At 44.4% G+C, this 21,197-nt stretch overlaps 1 protein-coding gene across 1 annotated transcript in view; it reads left to right on the top strand.

Moving 5' to 3' along the window:
* LOC122562953 (voltage-dependent L-type calcium channel subunit alpha-1S-like) overlaps positions 1 to 21,197 on the top strand; it is a 172,513-nt gene that overhangs the window by 88,878 nt on the left and 62,438 nt on the right. Inside the window, exons 18-22 of the mRNA XM_043716256.1 lie at positions 928 to 980; positions 10,467 to 10,607; positions 14,523 to 14,724; positions 16,425 to 16,583; positions 18,655 to 18,765. Of these exons, the coding sequence (XP_043572191.1) occupies positions 928 to 980; positions 10,467 to 10,607; positions 14,523 to 14,724; positions 16,425 to 16,583; positions 18,655 to 18,765 (666 nt within the window). The remainder of the gene's footprint in view (positions 1 to 927; positions 981 to 10,466; positions 10,608 to 14,522; positions 14,725 to 16,424; positions 16,584 to 18,654; positions 18,766 to 21,197) is intronic.

Below are 21,197 nucleotides of genomic sequence, written 5' to 3'. Positions count from 1 at the left end.
CCATCTATCAACCCCTCAGAAAACGAACAGGAAATGACATCACCACAAACCCCAGGAACCCCATCCAGGAGAAAGATATAAATAGAAAGCAGGAGACAACAGCTTCACTTCACTTGGAGGTCGCCACTGATGATGTTACCTAGCCAGGTAATGAAACATCTGGATATAAACCTACAGCTCAGCAAGCAAACCTACACCCTAAATGATTAGATTCCCTACAGTGTAGAAACAGGCCCTTCGGCCCAATCAGTCCACACCGACCCTCCGAAGAGTAACCGACCCAGACCCATTTCCCTCTGACTAATGCACCAAACACTATGGACAATTTAACCTCGCCAATCCACCTGACCTGCACATCTGTGGATTGTGGGAGGAAACCAGAGCACCCAAAGGGAGCATGCACAGACACGGGGAGAAGGTGCAAACTCCACACAGACATTTGCCCGAGGCTGGAATCAAACCTGGGACCTTGGTGTTGTGAGGCAGCAGTACTAACCACTGAGCCACCGTGCCGATATGAATGGAAAATCCACCATCACTGTCCTCAGTGGAGAGGAGTACCTGGATTTCTGGATTTCTAGTCCAGCGACAATACCAGTACACCATTGCCTCCCGAGAGTTTACAGATGGCTAACTGGAGTACTGTTGCTGATATTCTGTACTTTTAAAAATTCTTGAATTGTTGCAGTTCATGGGCATAAGCCCACCCATAGTATTGTTAGGTTGGAGATCTATGGTTTTTCAATATCGGTGACAGTGTAGGAACAGTGATATGGTTCCAAGGTACAAGGATGCATGGCTCGGACCAGAACTTGCAGGTGGTTCCCAGTTTATGTCTGAAACTGATGCTGGATTAATACCCTCCCCTTGATAACTGACCGTGTAATATCATTGTTTGTTGCTAATTTATCATCTTCTTTAATTTAGGGAAAGCTTTTCAGCTGCACTGATCCCTCCAAGATGACAGAAGAAGACTGCAAGTGAGTGTGAGTAGGGTAAGAGTTGGCCCCGCTGTTTCAGTGAATGTTCTGGCTAGATGCTCATGGGCCTCTGTGGCCTGAGAACCAAGAGTTGGATTTTTACAGATATTTGGCTGAACGTTTTTAGGATCAATGATCATAAATGATTGCCTTCTCTTTGTGCTGTATCAATACATTGTGCCTGTCCAGATAGAATTAGAAAGCTGCTACAATTCCACCTGTCTTTTCCTAGTATCTATCAAAATTGTTTTTTCCAGGTATTAATTCAATTCCCTTCTGATTCAGGCAATTTCCTTGTAAAGAGCAGGGAACTAATGCTTTTGTACATTCAGGGTGTAAGATTTACTGCTGCACTGCAGTCAGGTGCTGAGCCATGGTAACAAAACCACTGAGCCTACCAGCTTAGTGTGAGGTGCAAGAAATGTTTGGAAAGTGTAATTATTTTCAACATATCGGACTTAAACAACATGGCATGGTTTCAGTCGGGGTCAGTGAGTAAAGCACACCATGTAAATAGATTTAATGTTGAATGGGATTAAATGAGTTCAACTGAAACGAGTAGCCAAGTGAGGGAAACCTCCCTCAGCATGAACACACAGCATTAACCTTGAATGGATTCGGAAGCTGATGACGTGGTTGAGGCATTTAGAAAGTTCAGGAGAGAAGGGTTTGAGCCTGTTTAAAGCTAGAAGATGAGAGGGAGGGTGAGAGTAAAAGGCCAGGCAAAATGTTTGAAAGGTTCAGCAGGCATCTCCAGCCAAACATCTGAGCATCTGATCCAACAGATACACATTTCAAAGCCTGAGGCAGAAAACATTCTGTACAAAATTCTAACCTAAAAAGTGTAAAGTCCAGGATACAGATGGAAGATTGAGAGATGAGCTTCTTTCGGACTCTGCAAACCTTGCAGTACAAGCTCACAAGGCTATGGACCAGTGCCAGAGCGTACATAGACAGTACCAGAGTAGGGGTACACACTGCCAGAGCATATACAGACAGTACCAGGGGCACGGGTACACACTGCCAGAGCATATACAGACAGTACTAGGGGCACGGGTACACACTGCCAGAGCATATACAACTGTACTAAGGCATGGGTACGCACTGCCAGAGCGTACATAGACAGTACCAGAGTACGGGTACACACTGCCAGAGCATATACAGACAGTACCAGGGCACGGGTATACACTGCCAGAGCATATACAGACAGTACTAGGGGCATAGGTACACACTGCCAGAGCATATACAGACAGTACCAGGGCACGGGTACACACTGCCAGAGCATATACAGACAGTACTAGGGCACGGGTACACACAGCCAGAGCATATACAGACAGCGCTAGGGCACTGGTACGCACTGCCAGAGCATATACAGACAGTACTAGGGCATGGGTACACACTGCCAGAGCATATACAGACAGTACTAGGGCACAGGTACGCACTGCCAGAGCATATACAACAGTACTAAGGCATGGGTATGCACTGCCAGAGCGTATACAGACACTACTAAGGCACGGGTACACACTGCCAGAGCATATACAGACAGTACCAGGGCATGGGTACACACTGCCAGAGCATATACAGATAGTACTAGGGCACGGGTACACACTGCCAGAGCATAAACAGACAGTACTAGGGCATGGGTACACACTGCCAGAGCATATACAGACAGTATGAGGGCTCAGGTCCACACTACCAGACCATATACAGACAGTACTAGGGGCACGGGTACACACTGCCAGAGCATATACAGACAGTACTAGGGCACGGGTACACACTGCCAGAGCATATACAGACAGTACCAGGGCAAAGGTACACACTGCCAGAGCATATACAGACAGTACTAGGGGCTCAGGTCCACACTACCAGACCATATACAGACAGTACTAGGGGCACGGGTACACACTGCCAGAGCATATACAGACAGTACTAGGGGCACGGGTACACACTGCCAGTGCATATACAGACAGTACTAGGGCACAGGTACGCACTGCTAGTGCATATACAGACAGTACCAGGGCACGGGTACACACTGCCAGAGCATATACCGACAGTACCAGGGCACAGGTACGCACTGCCAGTGCATATACAGACAGTACCAGGGCACAGGTACACACTGCCAGAGCATATACAGACAGTACCAGTGCATGGTAGATAGGTAAAGATGCTGACTACCCAAAGACTTAGCTTTCAGTTCAGTTCAAAAGAGGAATGAAGGAATGAAAAACATGCAGGACTAGTGGATGGACAGAAGAAAATGTCTTTCATATGGATCTAACTGCAGAGTTTGAGGAAAATCCAATCACTGGAAGAAGGAAAACAGATAATCGAGGAGTTATCTGAGACAGTGCAACAGTACAAATAAGAAGGAAAACAAACCAAAATGAACTGTAGGTGGAAGATGATGAATTTGCAAACACAGTCGATATAGGGTCAGTCAAACTACAGGAAATATCCAAATGTGACAGTTCCCAGAGGAAAGAAATTCATGTAAACATTCAAATCAGGGGGATGTTGGGAAATACACCTGGAACCATAAACCTCACCGGAGCACTGACTAACATCATCTCACTCAGACGTGACCAGGAGATCTTTCTAAAACATTTAAAAGGCATTTGTTACCCAAGGAAAGATGATTTGAAACTAAGAAACATCATGCTAATAACTTATGGGGAGTCTGTGATTTGCCTGATAGGAACAACGAGGAGAAAGTGAGGTCTGCAGATGCTGGAGATCAAAGTTGAAACTTTATTGCTGGAACAGCACAGCAGGTCAGGCAGCATCCAGGGAACAGGAGATTCGACGTTTCGGGCACAGGCCCTTCTTCAGGAACAACCCAAATGTGTGGGACCTTTAAAGGACAAAATGTTATCGGTATGTTCCACATCACAGAAACAATGGGTCTGACTTCCTGGCGTTGAGTAGAACTGTAGCATATCCCAGTTAACTGATGAAGGAGGCAGTGCTGAGGGTTGAAGGTAATATAGCTATTGAAAAACATTTTCATCAGAAGCAAGAAAGATCTGATACAAATGTGTCCAGTGTATTTTAGTGAGATGTTAGGATGCTTTGGAGATTTAGACCATCACATCAGTATTTCTTTATATTTGTTTGGGGTAAGTGGACATCACTTACCCCAAACAGCAGTAATTGCCTATCCCTAATTGCCCTTGAGAAAGTTTTTGTGAGCTGCCTTCTTGAACCTGTACAGTCCTTATGGTGTATCGGGATAGTGTTGTTCGGAAGTGAATTCATCATTGTTTGCAGTGAAGGGAGTGAATGATGAAAGTGGTGGATAAGTGTCAATCAAGTAGATTTTTTGTCCTGAATGGTATCCAGTTTCTTGAGTGTTGTTGGAGATTAGATTAGATTAGATTCCCTACAGTGTGGAAACAGGCCCTTCGGCCCAACAATTCCACACCAACCCTCCGAAGAGTAACCCACCCCCTGACTAATGCACCTAACAACTATGGACAATTTAGCATGGCCAATTCACCTGACCTGCACATCTTTGGACTGTGGGAGGAAACCAGAGCACCCAGAGGAAACCCACACAGACACGGGGAGCATGTGCAAACTCCACACAGACTGTCACCCGAGGCTGGAATCAAACCTGGGACCCTGGTGCTGTGAGGCAGCAGTGCTAACCACTGAGCCACCGTGGGAAGTATTCCATCACAATCCTGATTTGTGCTTATTGATAGTGGACAGGCTTTGGGATTTAGAAAGTGAGTTACTCACTGTGGGGTTCCTATCTTCTGACCTGCTTTTGTAATCATATATTTACATGGCTAGCCCAGTTCAGTTTCTGGTCAATGGTAACGTTCAGAATGTCAATAGTGAGGGAATTCATTGATGGAAATGTCATTGAATGTCATGGAACAATGATTTGATTGTCTCTCGCTGGAGATAGTCATTACTTGGTATTTGTGTGGCATGAATATTGCTTATTGATCCAACAATGAAGCCAATGATTTAACCTCCATGTGAAATCGCAATAGAACAAAAGGGAATCGTAGAGAATTCCCAATGGTGGAAAAAAATGAAGTGATCACTATAATCACAGAGCCTACAGTTGAGTAAATCTCATTTTGGTAAATGAGAAGGCAAGTAGATGGCAAAGGATTTGCCTGAATCCCAAAGATCGTAATGAAGCTACAGTGAGGAATCATGACCTCACGTATTCACGAAACCCAATGGCAGAAATGGCTACCTGAACATGAAGCCTGGTGAGGAATCTTTGCTAATGACAACATTTGACACATCCTGGGCTGGCTTCAATTCCTGTTTCAATGATTTGGCCTTAAATTGGTGACAATGTGTTCCAGCAGTATATGGATATGACATACTGGTGATGTAAAGGGGTGGTCAGCATCGCTAATGATATCCAAATCTATGGTGTAGGTGAAAAACATCCAGCCAACGCCATGGAGCAATCCAGGAAAACTGGGATCAAGTTGTTTGCAGAGAAATGCATTGTGAAAAAGACCAGTTCTTCAGAATGATGCACATGCCTGATGGAGTCGAGCCAAATCCTGAAAAAGTTACAGCTACCTCTGAAATGAAAGTGAAAGAGATGAGAAAGAGGAGAGCTGTTTCTCGGCATGACCCAGGACATGAGTTCCTCCATGCTTCGCTTTTCAAAAAATATGGTAAATGTGAGAGAGACAATGAAGAAAATTGGTGATGAGCAGGGTCAGAATCACTCCGTGGAGTTTCAACATTCTCAGGGAAGATGTGTGCAAGGAGACACATTCTAAGACAGACAAAAGCCAGTCACTCAGCTACTTATTAATGCACAGGCAGAAGGACGTCAATATTTAAACGCTGTGCTGAGTGGCTGAAAGGACAGCTGTACATAGAGGATCCAATTGTGAAAATCAGGTAAACATTGATAATGAGTCAGAAACTCTATCAATAAACCAAAACTGGTGAGCAAATAAGAAGGAACAGAATTCATATTCGACCAATACCCGAGTTGGAAAATGAAAGAAGGTCAACATGGTCACCAACATGGTCAACAGCCAACTGAAACAACATCAATGGTATCACTAACAAGAGACACATTAGGAACATTGACACAGCTCCTATGACACCAGCTGCAACATTGCCTGAGCGGTGTGCCAGCTTACAGTGACAGCACTGAATTCTAAGCCTACAGGATAGAGATACATTTTACCACCAGAGCAATAGCATGAATAATATCTTAAGGAAAAAAAAGATTATCAAACTCTGAAGATGTTCTGATTAATCAAAAAGAAATTGTTAATCTTTAGATAATTAAGGAAAGTTAATGATCACTATATCAATATGACTATTCCAGTGTGTTTTAAAGAAAGGGATGTCATATTGTTATGTAATTCTTGAAGAGCTTGGAAGTGATTGTCACATGACTGTACTGCCAGGGTGCCACATTTACTGCTCCAGTGTCTCAGGCACCAGGCACAGGGAGCAGCAAGGAATATAAGGAGTGAAGATGGTCCTCTGAATCGAAAAGGGTGATTATTTTGAATTTGTAGGATCCAAAAAATATAACATCTCAAATCACTAAAAAAATTTGTCAATTCATCTCTGCTAATTTTTCTACTTAACCTGTGTTGTCTGTTATTGTTCCTTATATTTTCAAATGCTTCCTCCTTATCATAGAGACCTACAGCACAAAAAAAGGCCCTTCAGCCCATCATATCTGCTTTTGTCAAAAACAACAGCCTAATTATTCTAATTCGGTAAAAACAATGACTGCAGATGCTGGAAACCAGATTCTGGATTAGTGGTGCTGGAAGAGCACAGCAGTTCAGGCAGTATCCGAGGAGCAGTAAAATCGATGTTTCGGACAAAAGCCCTTCATCAAATTGCATTTCCCAGCTCTTGGCGTTGTATACAGAATCACAAGTGGGCATCTAAATAATTCTTAAATGTTCTAAAGGTTTCTGCCTCTACCACCTTTACAAGCAGTGGGCTCTAGAACCCGACCACCCTCTGGGTGAAAAACCTTTCCTCACAGCCCCTCCAAATCTCCTGCCCTGACCTTAAATTGATGTTCCTGGTCGTTGATCCCTCCATCAAGGGGGTAAGTTTGTTGCTGTCTATCCTATCTCTGTCCTCATAACTTTATACATCTTAATCATGTCCCCTGTCAATCTCCACTGTTCGAAGGAAAACTACCCTAGTCTGTCAAATCTCTCTTCATGTCTGAAATTCTCCCACCATGGCAACATCCTGGTAAATCTCCTCTGCACCTTGTGGATTTCAGAACTGCACACATGCTCGAGCTGAGGCCTAACCAACATATTATACAGTTCTAGTATAACCTCCCTGCTTTTACATCTTGTGCCTTCTTAACCATTTTATCCACCTGTCCTGATATCTTAAGTGTCTGGTATATATATGCACACCATGGTCCTTCTGATCCTTGATGCTTCCCCGGGCCCTACGTTCATCATGTATTCCCCTGTCTTGTTTGTCCCGCTCAAGTGCATCACCTCACACTTAGCTGGATATTCGGGTTGAATTCAATTTCATAGAATCCCTACAGTGTGGAAACAGGCCATTCGGCCCAGCAAGCTCAGCCTCCAAAGAGTAACCCACCCAGACCTATACCCCTACCCTATTACTCTACATTTACCCCTAACTAATGCACTTAACCTGCACATCCCTGATCACTATGGGTAAGTTAATGTGGCCAGTTCACCGAACTTGCACATCTTTGGATTGTGGGAGGAAGCAGGAGCACCGGGAGGAAACCCACGCAGACATTACCCTCTGCTTCCAACCCACTCAGCCAATTGTGAATCCAACTTGCCAAATTTTCTTGGATCCCATTGACTCCTAGCTTTGCTATCAATCTCCCATGGTAGGAACTTACCAGGAGTCTTGCTGAAGTCCTAGTCGACCAAATCAAAAGCATGAGGAGAAAGTGAGGACTAAACACATCAAAAGCATTGCCCTCATCTACACACCTGGTCACCTCTTCAGAAAACTCATTCAAGTTGGTCAGACATGGTCTCCCCTTAACAAGACCATGCTGCCTGTTCTTGATTGAACCCTGCCTCTCCTATGCAAATTAATTTTGTCCCTCAGAATTGCTTCCAATCATTTCTCCACCGCCGAGATTAAACGAACTAGCCTGTAGTTTCATGGTTTATCCCTTGCTTCTTTCCAGAATAATGGTGCCACACTGATTGTCCTCCAGTCCTATGGAGCCTCTCTTGTGGCCAGAGAGGAATTGAAATTTTTTGTAAGCATTCCTGCTATTTTATTCCTTTCCTCACTCAAATGGGATACATTTCATTTGGCGTTGGAGATATATCTGCTTTTAAATCTGCCAGACTACTCAGAACCTAATTTAAAATTGTATCACAGTCGTTCTTCGAGGAGAAAGTGAGGACCGCAGATGCTGGAGATCAGAGCTGAAAATGTGTTGCTGGAAAAGCGCAGCAGGTCAGGCAGCATCCAAGGAACAGGAGAATCGATGTTTCGGGCATAGGCCCTTCTTCAGGAATCCTGAAGAAGGGCTTATGCCCGAAACGTCGATTCTCCTGCTCCTTGGATGCTGCCTGACCTGCTGCGCTTTTCCAGCAACACATTTTCAGCTCACAGTTGTTCTTACTGATTTCTCTAGGTATATGGTCCCTCCCACCAGTAAACACCAACACAAAGTGTTCATTTTGAATCCTACCTGGCTCCATACATAAATTACTCATTCGTCATTATCCTTTATCTTTAATGGATGTATGAGGCAACTTTGGATTTTTCTCTATTTTACCTACTAGTATCCTTTCATATCCTCTTTGAGCTCTCCTTTCCTTTTTAAGTTCCCTGTTGCATATTCCATACTCCTGTAGGACTTCTGTTTTGAGCCTCCCTTTTTCTCTTATTCCAATGCTATTTATCCTTCAATATCCAGATTCACAGGACTTTTACATGTTGACCCTGTACTCTCCATATTTCTTTCTTGAATGTATCCAATTGTCCTGAAACAGATTTACCTGAAAATATCTGTTCCCACTGCACACCGGATAAACGATATCTGATCTTATTGAAATCAGCCTTCCTCAGTTGAGAACATTGATTTCAGGCCCATTTTTGTCTTTTTCCATAACAATCTTGAATATAACAGAGTTATAATCGCTGCCTGCTGTACCTCAGTGGCACTTCAACCACTTGACAAACTTTGTGACCTAAAGTGAAGTCTAGACTGTCCCCTCTCTTATAGGGTCTTCTGTGTACTGGCTTAAAAAGCTGTCCTGGATGCATTTGAAGAATTCTGCTCCCTCCAAGCCTTTCACGCTCTGATTACCCCAGTTAATTTTGGGGAAGTTGAAATCTCCTGATATTGCCACCCTATTACTTTTACGCTTCCCTGAAACTTGCCTAACTATCTGCTCTTCTCTCAGACTGTCGGGGGCTTACAGTAACTCCCAGCAATGTGATTGCTGCGCTCTGGTTTTTAAGTTCTATTCATATGCCTCATCCCTCCTAACTGCTGTAATAGATTCCGTGATTAAAATTGTGACATCTTTTATCCTGTATCCTGGGATATTGGACTGCTCAAACCTGCCCTTCTCTCACCCGTGTCTCAGTGTCAGTGTTGACATCACGGCCCTATGTTTTAATTTGTACCTCAACTCAACTGCATTGTTTGTCAGACTCCTTACATTAACTACATCTATCTGATCAAAATCTGTCATCATTTGGAACATCTGTTAAAAAAGCTCTTAAACCTCTATAACAGTCTCAGCTTCTGCAGTCTGTCCATCATCTTGGAATCATTCCAGTAAAACTCTGCTCTACACTTTCTCTGGCCTTGATGTCCTTCCTAAAGTGATGCATAGAATTGAAACTGATATGATTGTTGGGGTTGATCAGTTCTTCTTTAAGGTTTCAGCATAATTTTCTTGTTGTATTTAGTGTCTCAGTGATAAAACCAAGATTTCTGTTTACCATGCAACATCCTTCTCAACTTATTCTACCAAATTTGAAAATCTGTTGAAAACTGCAGTCATTATGTCTTTCTTCCTCTCCTCCCTCTCTCTCATTCTCACTTTCTCTCCCATCCCTTTGTCTTTCTCATCCTTTCTCCCCACTCTACTTCCCACCTCCTTGTGCTCTTTTTCTCACTCTCACCCATTCCTGGTCCTCTGTCTCTGCCCCCTTTCTCCACATATGCCTCTCCCTCCTTCTCTCCCTCTTGTATTTCTGCCTCCTCTCACTTACTTTCATCCCTCCTGTCTCTCCACTCCACTCCACCACCCCACACTCCTTCCCATTATGTTCCCCTATTTCCCTTTCTTCCTACTCCCTCTCCTCTCCATTGTGTCTCCCCCTTCAATCTCTCCCACTGACCCTCTGCCTCCTTTCTACCTCTTTCACTCTCTTCATCTTCCATCGCCTCACTCCACTCTCGCGAACCTCTTACCCCTCTCTCTATTTTCTATCCCTCCCCACCCTCTTTCCTGTTCCCTCCTTTCTCCTTCTCTCTCTCAGAGGCCAGTTCATTGTCTATACTGAACCAGATCAGCTGTCAGTCCAGGAGCGAATGTGGGTTAATAGCGACTTCAATTTTGACAATGTGCTGTTGGCGATGATGGCTCTCTTCACAGTTTCCACCTTCGAGGGGTGGCCCCAGTGAGTACCAAGAGTGGGCTCTGGTTGGACCTGAGGGTAGGGCTGAGTGTGTACTGAGGGAAGGGCTGTGTACTGAGGGCAGGGATAGTGGTCCTGGGGAAGGGATCGAGTGAGTATTTTTATACATTCATGAGATGTGGGAAGTTAAAAATCACACATCACCAGGTTATAGTCCAACAGATTTATTTGGAAGCACTAGTTTTCAGAGCGCTGCTCCTTCATCAAGTGGTTATGGAGCATAACATCATAGCACACAGAATTTATAGCAAAAGTTTACAGTGTGATGTAACTGAAATTATATATTGAAAAAGACCTGGATTGTTTGTTAAGTCTCTCATCTTTTAGAATGAACATGCTGGTTTCAGTTCTTTCATACCTAAATCGCAAAACTTTTTTAAAGTTATATTCTCAAGTGAATTTAACAATTGGTGTCATGTTGGCCCAGATAATGTATTGAAGGTGTGAGGTGCCCTGTGTGAGGCGGATTCTATTTCTAAAAAAGGTATTTACAGAATCTTACATGGATTCATGCAGTTTTTGAGCAAAATAGAACGTAATTCTGCAAGTATAATTCACCCCATAAACTCATATGTGTATGTGTGCATGTGAGTGTGTGTTTGGGGGGGCTTATGGGTGTCTGTGAGAGAATGTGTGTATGTATGTGAGTATGAGTGTAAAGGGATATAAGTCTGTGAGAGGGTGTGTGAGAGTTTGAGAGTGTATGTGTGAGTGTATGAGAAAGGGCCTGTGTATGAGAGACAGTCTGCGTGAGTGTGTGTATGTCTGTAGGAGTGTGTATGTGTGTGTCTATGTTTGTGTGTGTGCGTGTCTGTGTGTCTATGTCTGTGTGTCTGTGTGTGTGTGTCTGTGTCTGTGTGTGTGTGTGTGTGTGTGTCTAGTGCGGTGGGGTCACCTATAGTGTGACATGAACCCAAGGTCCCAGTTGAGGCCATCCCCATGGGTACTGAACTTAGCTATCAGCCTCTGCTTGGCCACTTTGCATTGTTGTCTGTCCCAAAGTCTGCCTTGGAGGACGGTCACCCAAAGGTCCGAGGTCAAATGTCCCAGACCGCTGAAGTGTTCTTTGACTGGGAGGGAACCCTCCAGTCTGTTGATTGTTGTGCGGTGTCTATTCATCCGTTGTCGTAGCCTCTGCTCGGTCTCGCCAATGTGCCATTGTCTCAGGGCCTCCTTGCCTGCAGTGTATGAGATCGACAACGTTGGCTTAGTCGCATGAGTACCTGCTATGTACATGTTGGGAGGCGTCTCCACAGATAATGGTGGTATCTGTGTCACAGCATCGATGGTGACAGGGGTGTATGCTGTTGTCCTGAAACCAGGGAGTTTACTAAGAACAATGATCTGTTTGAGATTTGGTGGTTGTTTAAAGGTGAGAAGTGAAGGTGTGGGGAAGGTCTTGGTGAGGTGCTCATCCTCAATGATAATGTGTTGCAGGCCGTGAAGAACAAGGTGTAGTTTTTTGGCTCCTGGGAAGTACTGGACAACGAAGGGTACCCTGTCAGTTGCAGCACGTGTCTGTCTCCTGAGGAGGTCGTTATGGTTCCTTGTTGTGGCACGTCGGAACTGGCGGTCGATGAGTTGGGCATCGTACCCAGTTCTTGTGAGGGCATCCCTGAGTACTTCCAGGTGTCCGTCACGTTCCTCCTCACCTGAGCAGATCCTGTGTATGCGTAGGGCTTGTCCGTTAGGGATGGCTGTTTTAATATATTTTAGGTGGAAGCTGGAGAAGTGTAGCATTGTGAGGTTATCCGTGGGTTTGTGGTAGAGTGTGGTGCTGAGATACCCATCCTTAATCGAGACGCATGTGCCCAAGAATGAGACAGATAGACGAGAGTAGTCTATGGTGAGTTTGATGATGGGATGAAACTCGTTGATATCACTTTGTAGTTTTTTCGGTGACTCCTCGCCATGGGTGCAGAGGAGGAAAATGTCGTCAATATACCTGGTGTACAATGTTGGTTGGAGATCCTGCGTAGAGAAGAAGTCTTGTTTGAACCTGTGCATGAAGATGTTGGCATATTGGGACGCAAATGTGGTCCCCATGGCTGTTCCGTGTGTCTGGATGAAGAACTGGTTGTCAAAGGTGAAGACGTTGTGATCGAGGATAAAGCGGATGAGTTGTAGGGTGGTGTTCGGAGATTGGCAGTTGTTGGTGTTGAGTACTGAGGCTGTTGCTGCGATGCCATCATTGTGGGGGATGCTGGTGTAGAGTGCGGAAACGTCCACTGTGACGAGGAATGTTCCCGGTTCGACTGGTCTGTGGGTGTTAAGAAATCTGTAGTGTCGCGACAGAAGCTGGGGGTCCCCTGTATAATGGGTTTCAAAATACCTTCTACATGCCTTTGAGCTTGGGTTCATGTCATACTATAGGTGACTCCACTGCACTATACACACACACGCACACACTCACAGACAGATGCAGACTCACAGACACGCAAACAGACATACAGACACTCCTTCACACACACATTCCGACACACAGGCACTTCTACAGACACACACACAGGCCTATAAACTCATACACTCATGCAGACCCTCTCTCATACACAAGCTCTCTCTCATACGTTTACACACACACTCACATGCACGCATGCACCCTCTCACTGACTTATACCCCTTTACACTCACACTCACATACATACACACACTCACACTCATAGCCCCCCCCACCACCACACCCACCCACATATATCAGTTTGTGGGGTGAATTTGTACTTGCAGAGTTCATTTTATTTTGCTCAAAAACTGCATGAATCCATGTAAGATTCTGTAAATCTATTTTTTAGATTAGAATCAGTTGAACATTGTGGCACAGACAGCCTCACACAGGACACCTCACATCTTCAATCATTATCTGGGCCAACATGACACCAATTGTTAAAGTTCACTTGAGAATATAACTTCAAAAAGGTTCTGCAATTTACATGTGAAAGAACTGAAACCAGCATGTTCATTCTAAAAGATAAGAGACTTAACAAACAATCCAGGTCTGTTTCAATACATAATTTCAGTTACATCACACTGTAAACTTTTGCTATAAATTCTGTGTCTTATGATCTTATGCTATACAACCACCTGATGAAGGAGCAGCGCTCCGAAAGCTAGTGCTTCCAAATAAACCTGTTGGACTATAACCTAGTGTTGTGTGACTTTTAACTTAGTGTACCCCAGTCCAACACCGGCTTCTCCAGATCATGAGATGGGGGCACACTGACCAGCATTTATGACTGGGTGGCAGTTCAGAGCCAGCCACACTGCTGTGGGTCTCGAGTCATGCATAGGCCAGACCAGGCAAAAATGGCAGTTTTCTTCCCTGAAATACCGTTGTGAATCAGGGGGCTTTTACGACAATCAATAATATTTACGTGGTTGCCATTGGGCAAGTTTTTTATTGCAGATATTTTTTATTTACATCTAATTTTACCATCTGCTACGATCAGATTTGAACCTGTGTCTCAAGATCATTAACTGGGGTTCTGGACTACTAATCATTACCACTACGCCACCACCACCTCCCCATCTACAGAGGGAAGGGCCCGATGAGTACTGAGGGAGGGGTACTCGAGATTCTTAATAATTGTTTGCATTTTGGAGGAGCACTCAGAATTTCTGTCAAAACCACTTGTTTCATTGAGTACCCAGGGGACTGATTATGAGTGTATTTTAAGCTGTGCTTCCACTTGTACTTGGGCTTGAATACTTTGAGCACTTATTAGGGCTAGGGTGAGTATCTCAACTGAAGGATTTCCCTGGTTCCCCTTATTTACTTTCCTCTTGTCAAGTTGCAATCAAGATTTGGTATGGGATTGATCTAACAAAGCGAGTGGAGGTGGGGATTACACAGGGCGCTGACTAAATACCCAGACTAGAGGTAACTGTTGTCTCTGCCATCAGGTTATTGTACAAAGCCATTGACTCTCACACTGAAGACATGGGCCCTATCTACAACTACCGAGTTGGCATTTCAATATTCTTCATCATCTACATCATTCTCATTGCTTTCTTCATGATGAATATCTTTGTGGGGTTTGTTATTGTAACGTTCCAGGAACAGGGAGAGGCTGAATACAAGAACTGTGAGCTCGACAAAAACCAGGTAACGATCCTCGCCCTCGGCTCGTACCCGAGTAACAATCCTCAACCATAGCCTGTATCCGAGTAACAATCATCATTCACAGCCCGTGCCCAATTAACAATCCTTGTCCTCACCCCATGCTTGATTAACAATTCTCATTCATAGCCCGTATCTGAGTAACACCTTGGAGTTTTCCTTAATCCTATCCCCCAAGGCTTTTCCATGCTCCCTTCTAGATCTAAGTTCATTCTTCAGTTCCTTTCTGGCTACTATCTTGTAACTCTCTAGAGCCCTGTCTGATCTTTGCTTCCTCAACCTTAAATAAGCTTCCTGCTTCCTGTTGACAAAATGTTCCACATCCCTTGTCATCCAAGGTTCCTTCACGCTACCATCCCTTCCTTGCCCCAGGGGGACAAACCTGTCCAGCACTATCAGCAAGTGCTCCCTGAACAACCTCCACATTTCTGTTGTGCATTTCCCTGAGAATATCTGCTCCCAGTTTATGCTCCACAGTTCCTGCCTAATGGCATTGGAATTTCCCCTCCCCCAATTAAATACTTTCCCATACTATCTGCTCCTAAACTTCACCATGGCTATAGTAAAGGTCAGGGAGTTGTGATCACTATCAACAAAATGTTCTCCCACCGAGAGAGCCTAAGTAAAAATCTTCAACAGCTCGTACGCAATTAGCATTCGTTGGGTACACCTCATGCTCTGCTAGCAAACCTCACTGCACCTGGACCCAAGTAAAATTCCTCACCCATACTTGCTAAAAAGTAACAATCCTCGTCCATATGCTGTACCTGAATAGCATTAGTTGTCCACACCTCATACCAGGGTAGAAATTCTCATTTATATCCCAGACCCGCGTAATAATGCTTGCCCACAACTCGAATTGAAGCAACATTTCTCAGCCACAGTGCATCCGAGTAACATTTCTCATTCACACCTCCTACCCAAGCAATAACCCTTGTCCACGCTCTTTACCCGAGTAACAAACTGCCCCCACACCTTATTCCTGAGAAATGATCCTCACCCACACCTTACACCCAGGGAACTATCCCAACCCACCCTCTATACCCAGTAATAATCCCCACCTACACCCCAATAACAAGGTGCACCAAAGCCCCATACAGCAGTAATAATCCCTCATATTGGACCTGAGTGACAAATCCCACCTACACATCTTACCCGAGCAATACACCCCTCCCACACCCATACACCAGTAATCTACCCCACTAACACTCTATATGCCAGTGACATGCTCCAGCCATACTAGGGGTACCCAGTAATATATCCCACCCATACCTTGTATCACAGTAATATTCCCCAATCACACTCTGTGTGCCATTAGCAATTCCCTCTGAGTCCCCATAGTCCAGTCACAATCCGAACCCACACCCCGTACTCCAATAACAATCCTTAATCACAACGCATACCCCAGTGATCATTCTCACCCACACCTTGTGCAGCCGTAGTAATCCCCACCATACCTTGCCTCAAGTGATAATCCCCGTACCATTAACAAATCTCACCCACACACTGTACCTAATAATAATCCCATCCACAACCTGTATCCAAGGAATAATCCCTACCACAGTAATAATCCCCACCCACATCCTTTGTCTGCCTTTGTTTTTGTTGGCTATTGGCTCTCATTCCCACAGGCTGTGTATTTTTCTGTGACGTGTTGCTAATTTATTTTCTGTCTCCCTGTGCAGCGTCAGTGTGTCCAGTATGCCCTGAAGGCACGACCCCTCATGAGATACATTCCCAAGAACAAATACCAGTACAAGGTGTGGTATGTGGTGACCTCCTCATACTTTGAATACCTCATGTTTGCCCTCATCCTCCTCAATACCGTTTGTCTCGCGATGCAGGTGAGTGATGCTTATTCACATTGATGGATATATTATATGTACTTTGTATGGACATGTGTTTGCAGGGGAGATTGGTTACTGGGTTGGGAGAGTGGAATGGGTGGGTTTGGGCCAGAGAGGGAGCAGGATTTGGGAACACAGGGCAATAAATATTGGGAACAGAGGGAGTGAGTGTGGGGAGGGCGTTTCTCTCAGGATCTTGAAGTCAACTAAGTTTTCATTAATCTAGCAACACTCCCCATTCTCAGTGGTGTCAACAATCTTAACTGAAACAGAAATAAACCAATAACATCTCTCCAGAAGAAATCCAATGATCATATGAGAGCTGAGAAAAGAGAGGTCATATCCACTGATCTCATGAATGTAGCTGTCACTTACAGATATGGTTTCAAATACCTCAGGACATTGAATGAACAATGCAGGGGTGAGGAAATGAGTGAGGGGATGAGGAGGTGCCTGGGTGCAGGGTGAGCTGAGTGAAGTGAACAAACCACAGATCATAGGATGATTTTGGTGGGAGGATAGGGGGCAATGATTTCAGAGCTGAGAGTGTGGTGCTGGAAAAGCACAGCGGGGCAGGCAGCATCTGAGGAGCAGAAGAATCGACGCTTCGGGTAAGAGCGCTTCATCAGGAAAGAGGCTGGTTGTTCTGCTCTGTCCAATGACATGAGCTGATTAATCCAGATGTTAACCTGTCTTATATTCCCTGGGTAAATATAGGAATTAGGAACAGGAGTAAGCAGTCAAACCCTTCAAGCACCCTCTGGCATTTAACATGATCACAGCTGATTTTATCCTGGGTCTGAAGTAAACTCTCCTGCCTGAGCCCCACACCCATTTATTCTGCTTTTCAATTTCTTTTTTGAATCTATTTTCTTTTTTGAATCTACTGATTGATTCTGCCTCCAATACACTCTGGACAGTGAGTTCCACAGATTCACAACTTCTGAAAGAAATCGTTTTTCCTCATTTCTGTTTTGCACCTACCTCTTCTCATTCTGTATTACATAGGTTTCCTACAGTGTGGAAACAGGCCATTCAGCCCAACAAGTCCACACCAATTCCTGACTAATGCACCCAACTCACACATCCCTGAACACTATGGACAATTTAGCACAGGCAATTCACCCTGACCAGCACATCTTTGGACTGTGGGAGGAAACTGAAGCATCTGGAGGAAACCCGCACAGACACGGGGGAGAATGTGCAAACTCCACACAGAGAGTCCCTGGTGCTGTGAGGCAGCAGTGCTAACCACTGAGTCACTGTGCCGCCGCTATGATCTCTTGTTTGAGACCCTCCCTGAAGGGAAAACATCTGTTCAACCTCCATCTTATCAATCCCCTTCAGCATTTTATATGCCTCAATCAGATTCCCCCCTCATTTGTCTGAACCCCAGTGAGTACAAGGCCAAGGTATTCAACTGCACCTTGTATGACAGCCCTTTCATCCCTGGAATTAAGTTTAGGACCCTCCTCTGAACTATCTCCAGTGCCACCACATCCTCCTTCAAGTAAGCAAACTAAAATTGGACACCGTATTCCAGATGTGGTCTCACCAATGTCATATATAGTTGTAAGAACACTCCTTTTACAAGAAATAGCAGTGTTCCATTTGTCTTTCTTATTATATGCTGCACCTGCATACCCATTTTCTGTAATTCATGCACAAAGACACCCAGATCCCTCTGCACTGATGCACTTTGAATCTGCTTCCCATTTAAATAATAATTTGGCCTTTTATCAGAATATTTTCTGTGTATTTGGTTTGGGGTTTAGGTTTTGGGTAAGGGTTAGAGATCAGGGTGAGGGTTGGATAGAGGTTAGTGTTCGGGCTTGGTATGAGGTTTGAGGTGAAAGAGTCAGGGTTTTGATGGAAGCCATGGTTGGCAGAGTGTCAGAGGTCAGTGTGGGGTGAGAGTCAGGTTTAGGATGAGGGTCTTAGGTCACAATATGGGACTGATTGGGAGTTTCAGGTTGGGATGAGGGTTCAGCTTGGATTGAAGGGGCATGTTCACTGTTGTAACTTGCGATACCTGCTTGGATCCTGACCTGTCTGTCTCTTTCCACAGCACTATGAGCAATCAGAGGAGATGAACCAGTTGTCGGACACGCTGAATGTAGTTTTCACTGGGCTATTCGCATTGGAAATGGTTTTTAAACTTTGTGCTTTCAAAGCTAAAGTACGTATGTGGCCGATTGAAGCAAATAATCAAATTTCAGGCTCATAGATTATAATTCTGACTATCACGGGAATGCTAGTGACCATGGGATTACTGCAGGAATGCTGTTCACTATGGGATTACTGTGAAAATGTAGGATATTATAGGATTATTAACCATAGAATTGTACAACATGGAAACAGACCCTTCGGTCCTACTCATCCATGCCATCCAATTATCCTAATATAATCTCGCCTCATTTGTCGGCATTTGGCTCATATCCTTCTAAACCCTTCTGGCAGCTCATGAAAATGGTAGTTACTTTGGAATTATGGTGGGAATGATGGTTCCAGTGGAATTCCTGTGGGAATGCTGGTTCCTGTGGGATTCCTGTGGGAATGCTGGTTCCTGTGGGAATGCTGGTTCCTGTGGGATTCCTGTGGGAATGCTCATTCCTGTAGGATTACTGTGGGGAATGTTGGTTACCATTGGATTACTGCATGAATGCTGGGTTCTGTAGGATTATTGTGGGAATGCTGGTAACCATGGTATGACTGTAGGATTACTGTGGGAATGCAGATTCCTGAAGTTTAGATTAGTAAACTAAACACAGTTAGGAAGGAGAGCTCACATTTGGAGTGAGATACAGCCTGAGTGAATATATAGTTCAGGAAATTTGGAGGCAGTGTGGGAATTCGGTGCAGAAGGGAAGAGGTACTTTTTCACTTCATAGTTTGTAAGGTGTTTTCAAAGGATCAATTGAAGTCCATCACTGAGGCCCAGCACAATAGAAGTGACATTACAGGAAAACCAAAAGTTCATTGGTAGGTAATTGACAGGTTACGGTAAACAGGAGAAATATATACAGCGTACAAACTAAAAGACCAGAAGGAATATTCAAACATCAAATTAAGAATTAATTACTTAAAATAGAGATGCTGGACCGGCCGAAGGGCCTGTTCTGTGCTGTATTGTTCTATGTTCTATATACAGCGTACAAACTAAAAGACCAGAAGGAATATTCAAACATCAAATTAAGAATTAATTACTTAAAATAGAGATGTTGGACCAAGTGATGAGTTGTAACTGTATATTGTGGGAGTTCATGGACTCCATTTTGGTTCATAGTCACTACATCTGTAGCAAGTGTTGGTTGCTCGAGAACTCTGGCTCAGATTGATGAGCTGAAGTCTGAGTGTCAAACACATCAGGGAGGGGGAGAGTTACCTGGACACTGGGTTTCAGGATGCATTAAGTATCTTGAATTTGGTCAGTCATCAGGATGTGACTATGAATAAGGGAAATTTCCCCCACAAACTCCTGCCAATGCTGCTCTACCATTTATCCTTCTAGGCTCCACTTCTGATCAACTCTAGCCGGCTGCTCCCTCATGTCTCTTCACTCCATTGTAATACCATTATAGCTGATTCAGTCTTCTCCCCCTCAATCTGCAGCATGGACTTGATGGGCTGAAAGACCTGCTTCCACACTGTAGGCATGCAATGAAATCTCCTGATTTAATTTCTCCCCCACATCCTGACCACTACTGGAAGGCCTGAGCATAACTCCCATCAGGGTCGTTTCTCCTTTGTGGCTTCTCAACTCTCTGTACACATGTCTTTCAACTCTGTATCACTTCTTGCTAATGATTTAATTCCATTTCTTAAGAACAATCCAACCATGCGTCCTCTGCCCATCTACCTGTCCTCTCGATAGGATGTGAGTCCTTGGATATTCAGTTCTCAGCCCTATTCCCCTTGCAGCCCTGTCTCTGTGATACTCACATCATCGTACCTGCCAATTACAGGCTTATTTACCTCATTTCTTGCATTTCAGTACAAACCCCTCAGTCCTGATTAACTGTCTCCCTTCTCATAATTGTCTCCATATCTGCTGGGCCTGAATTTAGATTTCTGAGCCTTTCCATACTCTCTGTCCTATTACTTGTTCTGGAAATTTAATTTCCTCTGCTGAGCCCTCCCCAACTTTAACTTTTTCCATAATTCACTGTGCAACTGAACATCCTCTCCTCCAATGTGGCTTGTGTGGAGCCACAGAAAATGGGGGAGATACTAAATGAATATTTTGCATCAGTATTTACTGTGGAAAAGGAAATGGAAGATATGGACTGGAGGGAAATAGATGGTGACACCTTGCAAAATGTCCAGATTACAGAGGAGGAAGTGCTGGATATCTTGAAACGTGTAAAGGTGGATAAATCCCCAGGACCTGATCAGGTGTACCTGAGAACTCTGTGGGAAGCTAGAGAAGTGATTGCTGGGCCTCTTGCTGAGATATTTGTATCAGCGATAGTCACAGGTGAGGTGCTGGAAGACTGGAGGTTGGCAAACGTGGTGCCACTGTTTAAGAAGGGCGGTAAAGACAAGCCAGGGAACTATAGACCTTGGTGGTGGGCAAGTTGTTGGAGGGAATCCTGAGGGACAGGATGTACA

Source organism: Chiloscyllium plagiosum, chromosome 26, assembly GCF_004010195.1.
Source record: "Chiloscyllium plagiosum isolate BGI_BamShark_2017 chromosome 26, ASM401019v2, whole genome shotgun sequence".
NCBI lineage: Eukaryota > Metazoa > Chordata > Chondrichthyes > Orectolobiformes > Hemiscylliidae > Chiloscyllium > Chiloscyllium plagiosum.
The sequence above is the reverse complement of the archived record's forward strand: the minus strand, read 5'-3'. Positions and strand labels throughout refer to the sequence as shown.